Below are 13,026 nucleotides of genomic sequence, written 5' to 3'. Positions count from 1 at the left end.
AGTCAATGATGTTTCTTCGGGATGGTGCTTACTAGCAGTCACTCTGCTCCTGCATTTACTTGATGGAGATCATTCAGCTTTGACAACTATATTCAGGTTTAAGTGCTGCAGAAAGTTTGTCTGTTGGATCTTCACAACTGCGACCCAGAATGTACTGGTGTGTGGGAACTGAGGAATCCGCTATTTGCAGAGAGAGCGACATGGATCCACAAAATGGTAAATAGGAGTATTTATTTTCTTTGCTGTTCAGTTAGAGAGCTAAAGGTTTTAAGAGAACTCAGTAGCCAGATGCCACTGAGTTTCCATGAAATTTAAATATATGAAAGATCTTGGAGTGATTTGGGCCCTAATCTTTGAAGTTTTACAGTATAGAACAAGGAATTTTACTTCCAAGGAGAGTGATGTTGAACTACTCAGGCGATAAGAATAGCATTCCTCTGAAGACCAATTTTCTCCAAAGGCCTACAAAATTAGTCAATATATGTATCACGTCTCACCAGTTCCTAAATATGTTTTACAAGATCTGTGCTTTTTCAGCGTGTGAATGCAAATATGTTCCTAGCCACTGATGCAGTGTGTATTCAGGGTATGAAAGCTGCTAAAATCAGAGCATCATTTCTCAGGCTGAACAGATATTAACCTGCTCCACTTTTACTGTCAGCTTTGATTCAGTGGCTTGCAGTGATTTATTGTTGGGCTAGATTAGAAGGTCTGCATTTATGTAATGGGAATAAATCCATAGGTGGAAATTTCTCTTTTCAGAAGGAACATATGCTTTAGGTTGCTTCCTGTTAATTTTTTTTTTCTGAACAGCCAAATTATTTTTGGATTATTTTTATCACTGAAACCCTCAGCTCCTAGACACTGCTGCGTTTCTCTGAATCAAACCCCAGTTATGTTTCTGCATCGAGAAGCAGACTTCTGGTTATTGTATAACAGTATTCCCCCCTTGCAACACGCAGTTCATTAGGAGGCAGCATCTGCGTTTTAAGTGTGGGATGAAGGTGTGTTTGACGTTTTGTAGTGAGTAAGCAGGCTTCAGTAGAAGCTAATGTTTTTGCAGCCTTATTTTGGATTTTATCAGCAACTATGAAGCAAAACCCGATAGTTTATTCAAAGGCCACATTATCTTGTTTGAAGACGTTTCTCACCAGCATCACAGGGAGGTCTGGGAACTCTTTCCTTTCTCCGTATGTATTCTGCTTATTGTGTGATACTGATTTTGCTGGTTTTGCTTTTGTTAATTAGCATTGTATCTTTCTATAATAATCAGGAACATTTGGTTACTGAATATTCTTAAAATTCTTAAGCCCTATCTTCTGAGTTTCTCTCTGGAAGGAATTATCTCCGCTTGAATACTAAGCTATAAACCATGAGAAGAATTTTAATCTGTGCTAATGATTCGCAACTGTTAAGAACTGTTATATTTTTGTTCTGCAAAAGTGATTTGACAAGTTTTTCTCACTGTTTAAAGATACAGTAAATAAATTAGTTTATGAGTGAATAATGAAGTGAAAAGTGAAAAAGGCATATTTTTAAATTGTGAGTTCAGTTTTTCTTCTGAGAACTTTATTATGTGTTTCTGTTATTTAAACATATTTAGTTAAACTGGTTAACTGGAAGCATACAAATCTTACCAGTAAACTGTTCTATACTTACATATCTGGGTTATTTTATTTGATAAACAGTGTTGGAAGGCCAGCAAAGGGATCCTAGGGAAAGCTTAAGATCCAGTACTGCCCTGGTGGATTTGCTCTTTATAAGCATACTGTACATGTTTTAACTAATTTTTATTCTGGGATTGTTTAACTCCTGCCAAGAATAATTGTCATTAGCTAGCTGGTCCACTCCCTAAGTTAGCTGGTCCTTGTTCTGCATTTGGATCCTATTACACAGCTTGAATGCAGGAACTCAGTGACTCATTCAGCCTCCAGATTTGAACCTATTGTTTACGTGCATTTATTAACAATCTCGATGTAGCCTCCTGCTTCCATTCAGTGACAATCACTGTGGAGTGAGATCACAGATATTTTCTTTAAGGTGACAACCTCATTAGTGCTTGCAAAGCTTGGAGGGTTTTTTGGGGTGGCAGAAAGGACAGGCCTGTGGATGTGAGGGGTTTAATAAACAGCGTGGTAGTGCTTTTGGCTCTCTGAGAGGTCAGCTGGATCAGCACAGTGTTACAGCTGGCACAGTGCTCGAGGCACCTTCCAACAGGTACCATGTGCACCTGGTGCCTTGATCATTGGAAAGCCCTAAGATTTTTAAGGATTTTTCTTCTGAGAGCTATACATTTGGCCAGGTCTTCATGTGGAGATCAGCTTCACAGCATCATTGACTCTAGTTAGCAAACATAACATAGGATGCAAGGGCTCACCTCACTGCTCGTGTCTCCTGTGCTATTCCTCTTGGCTGCGGCAGGGATGTTGCCTGTATCCCAGCAGGATGCCCACTCTCCCTGAGAGCAGGTGAGCTGTGTTTCAAACTGGACCCTGTACACCCTCTGGGGGTGGTGCTGGCCTTGACTCAGTGATTCTGGTGAGCACCTGCTGGTCCATAGAGATTTGTCACTGGAGTGCAGTATAATGCTCCATTTCGGGTGCAGTCAGCATCTCCCTTGCCTCCTCAAACCCTGCTTTCCCTCTCTTAGATTTGTTCATCTTGTCCTACTTAAAAGAAAGAAAGCGAGCAGAGATACGGGGGTGGCTGCAGGCTCTCATAAAGCACAGGTTTGGGGGTTTTTTGAACTTGGTTAAAGAGCTCTGCAGAATATAATGGAGGTGACATAATATGAATCTTGTAGGAAATACAATGAAAGCCCTAAGATATTACTGTGTGAATATCTAGAATAGAGATTAATCTCCTTTCTGCAGGCTGGTTGGTTTCTTTGTATCTTACGAAATTTTACAGCTAGGATTAAATTCTCATATGAGTTTCTAGGAGACAGTTCAGCAAAGATGTAGAAAAGCAGTCATTGTCTTCTGAAATGTAAGGGTACTTTTGTTAAAGAGCTTATTGCTCTCTTATTGAGACTTTTTTTCAGTCACAGAGCATTCACATGTCACTTGTGTGTGTCTTGGAGGTGGAATGGGATTATCTTTCAAACACGCCAGAGGGTGTCTCTTCTCTCCTGCTAAATCTAGAAATAGGCATTGAAATAGGGTGTTATGTCCTAATGTATATAATATTACATAATTAGGGACAATGATGCCAATGACAGTGTTTGAAATTTTATAGTATCTTTACAGATATTAATTATATGATCCTTCACAACTTCTCTTGAAGCAGATCTATTGTAAACTGGTGACTTTCAATTGTCCAGGGAAGCACAGATCGACATGTGCAGTATGCCTGGAAAAGAAACCTAAATATTAAAAGGAGGAAGCAAACAAATGACCAGAACATAAATACCTGAGTTGGTATTTGGAGTGTGCCAGAGGTTCTTAAAACTGTGCTTCAGAAGTGCTTTGGTGACCCTGCAGCTCACAGGGCTTTGTATTTTATCAGAAAGAACCTACCCACGATGGTGGTGACCTTTGCAACCCCATCTGGGCCATGGCTCAGCTCAGTACTGACTCAGAGGGAAAGCTGCTGCCTGCACCGCTGCTTCCTGAATCATAGAAAAGTCTCCAGTGCAAGTAAGAACAGCTTAACTGGAATTGTTTTTAACAAGATGGTCAACACAGGAGCTAGTGCCATTTTATATGGAGAGTTTCACAATGGATTGAATGGTGACATCTTAGGGTGAGCTAATAGCTATATGAGACAACTTATTCTCCTAGGACATCGCCTTGTGCATCCAGCATCACTCCCCTGTTTGCATGATGGCAGGACATTTGCAAATGTGGCCGAGGCCTTTGTCGTAGGGTGGCAGTTTGAGGAGGTCACAGGACTATAGGTGGAGGGATGGAAACTTTTGCAGACTCAGCCCTTTCTGTTTGGTATTTACTGGATAACCTGAGCCTTCCAGGCTCTGTCAGTCTGTCAATGTGAAACCCAGTTAAAAAATAGAAGTCTGCAGGAAGAACCTGACTTCTTCATAGCAATAAAAGCAGACAGCTCATCTGCTCCTGGGTGTGCATGTACATGGCCTCCAGATGAAATCTTGGCTGTTGTTTTCTCATAGTTCTTCACAGTTGATTTTGTTGCCTTAAATGTGAAAGGTAGGATCTTGAATTTGGTAGTGTGAATATCTTTGCTTTTATTTCCTGCTGAATAGAGGAGGAAGGGAAAACCAGTGTTGACAGCACCACTGATATCACTTTGTTCCTCCTGAAATTACCATGTAAACCTTAATCTTTACATCAGCTGTGCACATGGAGCTAGAGCCAGCCGACTGGTCTTGGGGCACATTGACTTAGCCCCATCTGTGGCACATTGTGCTGTATAACAGGGAAAAAGTACTCGCACCTTCTGTCCTGCTTTTTCCATCCACACGTTACCCTGTAGTAACATTACCCTGAGTCTGCTGTGATGGCGTGGCAATGAGAAGGACCAGCTGAGCATCTGGGAGGTGATCTGAGTACACAGAGCACTAGAGACCTGCAAAGTGTGTCATGGCTTGAAGTTCTGTATAATCAGACTAAATGAAACTTGAAGGTTTTCTGTGTTTCTTCCTGCTCCTTAAACTATGAGTTAACTTGAGTCCAAACAGCAAATTGAAAGTATTCCTAAAAGAAAAAAAAAGCAAAAAATAAAACAGTTATCTTACGTGAGTTAGTCTTAATGCACAATGCCCTGCAGAAGGAGAAGTGGGAAATGCTAGGCAGGAATAGGAAGTACAGTAGTAAAGCAGTAATAGGCTTGTATTTTTAAACGTATTTAAATACACACTTTGTACAGAAGTGGTGCAATCTCACATGGGGCCAAAAGCTAATACGGAAGGCTGCTCTGCAGCAGAAAATACATGTGGTTAAGCCTGCTCTCCCGTGCGGACTAGCAGAGCCACTTATTGCACCATCTCGCCAAACTTAGCCTCGATTTCCAAAAAGCGCAATAAATGCTGGAGCATTTACAATTAGGTGCCTAAATTTAAGACACTCTGAACTGATTTTCAGAGTCTGGATACTATTCTTCAGACATACCCTTAGAAGATGTCCCTTGTATTTTGAAACAGAGGCATCCAGAAGAAAGATTTGCCTTTGAAAGCATATTCCTGTCCATGTGGAAAGTGGGAGTTTGGCTTGTGGGTGCTTCGTCCCTCTGGAATCAAGGAGATATAAAGGAGCACTTAGGCCTTAGTAGTGGCAGGACCAGCTTTTTCCTGATAAACACCATCAAAGCCAGCCTGCTTTTGAACTTGGCTGTAGCAAGGAGAGCAGGGCTGCTGGGAGTGGCAGTGGTGCAGTGCAGATCTTGGGAAACTAAATGAGTGGAGAGTCCAACCTGAGAGGAAGTTTGATTTACAAACAATAGTAAAAAATGGATCTTTATCTGAACTGTATCTGTCATTATCTGCTGTTATACAGTTTTATTTTTCCACCTTTCTGTTAAGATGTATTTGTGGTATATTACATTAAAATGTAACTTACGACAACTCTATCAAAGAAGCCTAGAAAAAAACAAAGATAAGGTGATAAGGTAGTAAAGAACATCCTTTGCCCTTAGAACCTGTACACAGGGACTCTGTATTGACGTTACTAATGTGTGATTATAAGGTAGCTCTCAGGTGAGGGTTGACACTGTGGTGGTAGGACCACTGTTCTCCATTTCAGTGAAAACAAGCAATTGATAGTGTTCACACCAGCTCAGTCTTTACCAGGCCTATAATTGATTTATTGTTTTGTCACTAATGTTGTAGGTGATTTTATACTTGCATTAAAGAAAGTGCTAGGAATTATTTTTTTTTATCATCTCCAAAGCCTATGGGCGCCTTATCCAAAAGCCATTAAAGTCTTTGCACTATAACAGGCTTGGGATCAGATCTTCAAGGATCCTTAGAGCATTAAGTCTGCGGTTTGCTTGTTTTTCATTTCTCTGATCGATAAAGGGGCTGCCAGGGCTCTGCTTGGCAGAAGGCAGCTAGCTGGGAGGAAATGTTTGCATTGCAGATGAGGGTGCGGGGGATGGATTTTATACCATTTCCCTCCCAGTCTGCTGTATAGGTAAAGTATCTCTCTTAATTGGTTCTGTTTCAGACTTTACATTAAGTTAGGCTGATACTTAATTATTTTCCTTAATCCAAGTCTGTGTGCTCATTAGTGGGTCAGCAGTTGCTTATTTACATGATTATGTATCACCACAGCAGCAGCCCTTTTATGTAAACTACTGATAGTTTCACAACAGAAGTGTGTCCATGCTTTGAATTTTTGCCTTGGAGAAAGAACTTATAAAAGAAGTCTTTAAGTATTAGGGAAGGACCTCAGCCTTCAAAAAGCCCCCCTGCAGTCAGACTGGGCTCTGGGGCTCAGCAGTTTCTGTTTTTTTTAAAACAGGTACAGCTACATGCAGGCAAACTCAGTGAGTCTGATCATGGATGTGAAATGGAGTCAGCAAGGACACATTCAGACCATGTTAAAATAATGCAGAAGAAAAAGATTGCTGTTGAATAGCAGCTAAGTTGATGAAGTAAAATCTTGGGGGTTATGCTGCAGTTTTTGCAAATACTCAATCCCTCTCAGTATGATAATTAGCCACACTATGCGTGTTGGAAGAGAGCATGAAACCCAGTGATATCTTTGTAGATTTTTATGTATTTTTTGCAAGGTCATGTGTACCTGCTGGTGAAGGTGCCGAGACAGCCTTCCCTAGCCTGAGCTCTCCTGGCAGGGGTACCTGTGGTGGTGGGACATGTTGCTCTGGACAGGCAGGCAGGACTTGGGGTCTGCCACGGAGCGGCACAGAGCAGTGGGAAATCTGATGCAAGTCCCCTCTTGTTTGACTCACATTCTCGGACTGGGGAAGGTAGCACATCTGTGGTGAGCTTCAGGAACTTCTTAGCCACAAAGACAAGCCCCATGTTGTGTCACCCAAGGGTGAGGGAAATGGTCAGTCTGCTACAGGAAGGGCGGGAGGAAGGCAAAGGGTGAAAGGAGCAGCAACCTAGGGTTGGGAGCTGGAGGAGCAACTTAATTTCTGTTTTGATCTTTTCTAATATGTGGCTCCCAAGCATAAAGGTTGACATTTTGGATACTGCTGGGGAAAGCTCAGTCCCAGGCTGTCCACAACTCCTTTTCTGTGCATCGTTGAAAATCATGGAAAAATAACGAACCGAAGCAGTGATTCAAACAAGAAGTCTGGATAAATTTAGCTCAAATATTCTTGGTATGTTTGTGGTCGCTGTGGAAATTACATCACTGCTTGTTTTAATGATCAGAACATCGCTTGGAAAACTGGCATGGCTACTCGAAAGAGCTCAAAATGAAATCTTTTAACTGCGTAAATGTCTTTGGAATTGCTTCACCTGCAGTTAGTTGTTTTTGGGGTGGTTTGTTTTATTCCCATCTTGGTTAAGGAGTATTTTGACTAGAGGTTATTGCTGCTGAATTGAAAAGCCACAAGGTTTAGAACTGATAGACTCAGCAGTGTGATTATCTACTTCACATAAAAAGTCTGTCTAGGGAGTAAAATTCAGAAAGAGTGCTGGTAATTGCTGAAGACAAGACCTCCTCCAGAATCTGCCTGCATGTCTTTCTGTCTTGCACATCAAAGAGCCTTTGAAAATGCTTTTATTTTTGCATCAAGCAGGAACTTTTTTTTTTTTTTTTTTTTTTTTTTTTTTGGTAACACTAATGGACAAGATCCCTTTTCAGATCTCAAATGTAGCTTGAAAACCCAAAAAGTCTAGCTCCTTAAGTGGGCTTGTAATCATGGTTGCAACTCTCAGATGTTTTGCACCTTGCACCTTTTGCATGATTGGGGGGGGGGGCAGGTAAAAACTGTCAAATCAAAGTCATTTGGTTTGGACCAGGTTCTCAGACACAATGGATCAAAGTTGTTCCCCTTCCCACCAACCCATGCTGAAACATGCTTTGCCAAATTTTGCCATGTTTATCTTGGAGCGCCCATTTAAAAATGCTGTGGACTGCAGGGCATTCACAGCATGTACCTTTGTTCAAACATAGCATCCTCCCAGTCATTGCCCTTGTCCTCCCTCCACTGAAATGAATGCTGGTATTCCTAGACATCAAGAAGACAAAAGGGAAATATCTCCCCATTCCCCCTCTCTGCAAATGCCCACACTTCTTCCACTTGTAGGTTTTGTCTCAAGTGAGGGGAAGTTTTAATTTTCTTGGTAGCCCCCATTAAAGCTTTGGCAACATATTGCTATGCAGCCTGATTCAGGACCAATGTCTTGGCCAACAGCAGAGGTCTTTTCATCAGGCTTTCTTCTTCTGCTCAGACACAGCCGTTAAGGTAATCTTCCATCTGAGATATTCTGTCCTGGAAACCGACATCTCGGAGGATCAGCTCCTATTCGCATGGAAGCTGGTGGAAGTGCTCACATGGAGTTCAGTAGGAGCTGGAGTGGAGCCTTGCTTTCTCCGCTGTTTTGTTGTGGTTTTTTTCTTTTCCAGACTACCATATTCATCTCTTTCCTCTGATGCTTTTCTCAGATCTGCACTTCCCTTAGCTCTGCTGTTGCCAAACTGCCCATTCAACTCTCTTCATGTCAACCATAATCACTATCTTGACTGCATTTTCTTTTCCTCTGCATGCAACACTTTTACCTAAACTAATCTAGAGTTGTTGTCCTGGTGAGAAATGAGAAGTGAAGACAGCAAAAAGTAAGGTATTTTATTAGGCTAGCAGACATGGTTAAAGAAGCACATTGAGCTGTGTCTATCATGTACTAAGCTTGCATTTTGCTGTGTGGGGTGTTTACCTATCAAATCTCTGGAAAGGCTTCTTCCCTTAGATGTGTCTGCTTTTTCCTACATCTATCAATTTGTTTAATAAAGGATATCCTCTCTTTCTATAGACTTCCCTCAAAGTAGCCTGTGAAGCTGTTACTGTCTTGTGTTACAACTCTTAGTGCTTGGTAGCTGGGTTAACTTCTGCATGTGTGTAATGTGGGAACACAGCCTGTAGGACTGGAAAGAGTATATGGGTCAGTGTCCTGGTGCCACACTCCTAAACCTTATGCAAGGCCTGTTTTAAGTGACTTAACTAATCCGTTGCTTCTGCTTTTTCTAGAAGACTGTTCCAAAGCCTCATTTCTCCAGCGTTTTAAACTTTCTTCTAATTGGCAGCCAGAATGTATTCATACCCTCTACATAAATAGCTCTCCTTCCCTGGTGTCTCCCTTTGGATGTATTTATAGACAGTATTTCTATCTGCTTTCAGCCTTCATTTTCCCAGGCTCAACAAGCCAAGCTCTTTTCATGTGTAGTCTTATAATTAGACTGTCCATTTCTTCAGCATCTTCACCTCTTCCAGGTTGTCTTAATCTTCCCTGAACATGATAAACTGGAGTCGTGCAAGGTATTTTTACTTTTTAATGTTGCTTTCTCTTTTTCTTCCTCTCCAGCCAGCCTTTCCAAAATCTTCCTATGTCCAGGTTCTGTAAGAGCCCTGCTGTGCTCCTCTGGGGAAGGGAGAAGGGACACTGGTGGCTGTGCATGTGACAGCAGATATCCAGCACCCCTGCCATGTGATAGAGGGATGGAGAACTGGACTTGCTGCTGTGGCCCAAGGGGATCTGATGGAGCAGCTATGAGCTTCATCCTACCACTTCCATCAGCTATCTCTGAAAGCCCCAGTGGGGCTTGTCATTCCCGGTAGCATCTGTGGAGTTTCTTGGGGCTGAAAAGAGAGATGCTGGCTGCTTCTGTGCTATTATTTTTGACCAGCAATTGCATTGGAGTGTCATAAATGGCTTTTCCATTTAGGAGGGTGTTTACATGTGTTATTAAAGTGAAACATAGGCTTAGGAGCTGCTTTTCTGAACTCATACAAGCTGTGGAATTGCTGAATGTGTCTTTGGTGGAGCCAGTAGAGGACTTGGATTCAGAAGAGACCTGAGCAGAGACCTTGGGCCTGTCCTCCCCTCACAGGCACACAGGGAGTCCCTCCCTGAACTCTTTCAGATGTAGCCTCTCACAGCTGGGTCTAAAAGCATTTGCTTCTTTCTAAAGCTGTCTTTAAATATATGTCTAAGGAGGACGTAGCAGAAGGGGTCTGGCCATGACTTGGTGCTTCCCCAATGTGAATAATTAATGACTGGTGGTTTTTTTTTTTAGAAGGATGTTGAGAAAATTATTTCTTTGAAAGAGAGAAAACATTAATGCATTTTCTCCCTTCTTATGAAAGCTTGAACATTAGGGAAAAGGAAAAGTTTCAAAAGAAAACAGTCAGCTGTAAAATTTTCTTTTACAAAGTTGCAAGTGAAATCCAGTCTTGATTTGGTTTCATGGCTATAATATTTGATTCAGTTGGACAGAACTGGTCTCACTAGAGACACTTTTCATCATTTAATAATCCTCTCTTTCCAGCCATGCCTGGAAACGAACATGAAGAAAATCCAGAAGCGTAGTCGTACTTCTGCAAGCTTAATGTATATCTTCCAATTTAAAATTTGGAAAGCAAGAGTGGCATAGCTGGCCTTGCATGCAAAAGTATATTTCTGAATGATTCAAGCTGTAGGATTAGAACCAAATCACTGAGGCCAAAAGACAAAAATAGAGACTTTCACTTAGAGCTGAGTCATTTATATTTTCAATACAGCAGTTGGCTCTCTGGCCATTTGGAGCTTTTTAGCTCCCTCAGTCTCTTTCCCTTGGGGGTGGAAATTAGCACCATCCGTGTCCTCTGTGGTCTTTGCTGAACCTTTATACCCCAAAGAGCGCTGTATGGGAGGGATGCAGGGCATCCCCCTTCACTGCCAGAGCCAGCCTCTGCCCTGTGCTGGCTGGAGGTCTTCCCTGTCCTGTTCCTTCCCTGCCCGAAGTCTAGGAGTGTGTCTACCAGGGATGATGGTGCCTTCATGAGACAGTCTGACCCCTAAGAAATGTATTGTGGCATCTGAGTGCTTCTGCAGATCGAAAGGGATGAACATGTGCACGTGAAGCTGCTTAGGCCTGACACCTGTACTAGGGGAGAGAGTAAACTCATCATTGTGATCAACAATGGCCCAGTTTGTCGTGCTGGTAAGCTGGGGATGGCAGGGTTAGCTAAGGGCTGCCTTCTTGTGTTTGCTACCCAGCTGCTTGGTGGAAAGTCAGAAGGAGAAGAGGGAGGAGGAGGAGGCGGCGGCAGCCCTATGTTTGCTGTCAGCTGCTGCCATTTGTTTGGGATGTGGAGGTTGTCTTGGTGTTGCCTATTGCAGCTAAGGCAGCCTTATAAGCAGAGGGGTTGAAACTAAAGGTGGAGTGTGGAGCAATGGGAGCCTTCTGTGCTGGTATGAATGGCCAGATGGGGGGTTGTGTGGAGTTTATCAGTACATAAGAGGCTGGGTGCAGCCCCCAGAGCCTGGATGGGAGGAAGGGGGGTGCCCAGTCACCATGCTGATGAGGTGACTCTGCTCTGACCCTGCGGTGAGGATCACAGTCCTGCTGCCCCTCTTCCATCAGGTGTAGCTCAAGGCAGTGGACATGGTGTGTACACTTAAAAACCAACCAGTGGGGAGCGTTATGTCTAAGGTAGAGCTGTCCTCTTGCAGAGCACAAGAGTCATGTTCCAGGCCATCACATGCAGTAGCCCTTGTTCCTTTTCCCTGCATAGCTGCAGGTATCATTAGTGACCCCAAAGCTATCAGCTGTCTTGTGCTTTCCAGTGTGATTTCTATGCTGATATGATGGGGTTGCTCTGACAGTCTTATTCCAGTGTGTATTTCTTTGTGCTCTCTCTAACCTCATTGTCTTGTAATGCCTTTGTGTAGCCTCTTTTGTACTTCAGCAAAATAGGAATAACCAGCTCGGTTTCAGTTGAACTTCTTGGACAATGCAAAAAATTTCCAGAGTCACAGGGATCTGGGAGGCCTATGCACAAATGCAGGAGCTTGCTCAGATCTGGTAGAGCTTTTCAGCCCTGGCTCAGTGCTGGCTGTGACAGACAGCCAGCTTCACACAGCCGTTCAGGCACCTGTGAACCTGCCCGCTAAAGACTGCCGAGTTTCAGTGTTACTAGTACTTGAGGCTTTTCTGTCCCCTATTCCCCCATTATCCTGAATGATGGAGAAACAATTGTGTAAGTGCGGAGCTAAAGCCTTCTGAGGCGTCTGGTTTTTGTAATTTAGTTCTGGAGCCCCTCAAAAAGGCAAGAATCCAGAGCAGTTTTCCACTCGGGACTTAATATTTTCCTTTCAGGTTTGCATTAGCAAATGTTTTTTTTCCTTGCAGGTTAAGAGTGTTTCTAAATAGAAAATTTCCAATGGCTCTGGTGATAATTGGTCACTTTGCGTGGCTGTACCTAAAATTGTCAGCATGCCCTTTACAAGATCCTGGATGCTTGCTGGAAAATGTTTAATGCAGATCAGTGCTTTGTGTGCATGGTACTGGCATGTAAACAATTTAAAAATAATTCCAGATTATGCAATAATGTGAAAAAGATCCCTTCAGTACTGGATTTTTCTCTTTGAAGCATTCTTCTGTGTTTCAGATCTGGTATTTTGTAAGGTTATAAGTTTCCTTTTGGGACAGTGAGCATTGATTATAAGCTATGTTGGTGTCAGTGTCTTTTGTACTTAATACATCATCTTTTCCACTGCCTTGGCAGGCAAATCTTAGTGTAGAGCCACTCCTTTAATAAGCTGAAATAATGGGTGTTTGGGTGAAATGGAACCACAAAGACTAGGCAGAAAAAGCATGTGAAGTGTTCCCACTGTCTGAGAAGCTGGCACGGCTCTCTCGTTGTGAAGAGAGGTATTAATCAGGGCCAGGGGGACACAGCCCAATTCTGGTGTGGGCTCTCCAGTGGGGGATGCTGAATTTCCCAGATAAACCATCCTGTTATCTCTCGGTTGGATTTACCCATATCCTTCTCTCCTTGTCTTCTCACAGAGGGGTTTATAGGTGGTTCTGACCATTTTTGAATCCTGCTGGGGATATTTTATAGCAGAATTGGTTGAGCCGTATGTATTTTGTCTAA

At 42.7% G+C, this 13,026-nt stretch overlaps 1 protein-coding gene across 1 annotated transcript in view; it reads left to right on the top strand.

The window, feature by feature from the left end:
* Positions 1–13,026, top strand: part of LRRK1 (leucine rich repeat kinase 1) — a 79,165-nt gene continuing 66,139 nt past the window's right edge. The window contains exon 1 of the mRNA XM_026855900.1: positions 1–216. Within this exon, the coding sequence (XP_026711701.1) occupies positions 150–216 (67 nt within the window). The 5' untranslated portion in view covers positions 1–149. The remainder of the gene's footprint in view (positions 217–13,026) is intronic.

This window comes from Athene cunicularia (genome assembly GCF_003259725.1).
Source record: "Athene cunicularia isolate RWA chromosome 10 unlocalized genomic scaffold, athCun1 chr10_part1, whole genome shotgun sequence".
NCBI lineage: Eukaryota > Metazoa > Chordata > Aves > Strigiformes > Strigidae > Athene > Athene cunicularia.
The sequence above is the reverse complement of the archived record's forward strand: the minus strand, read 5'-3'. Positions and strand labels throughout refer to the sequence as shown.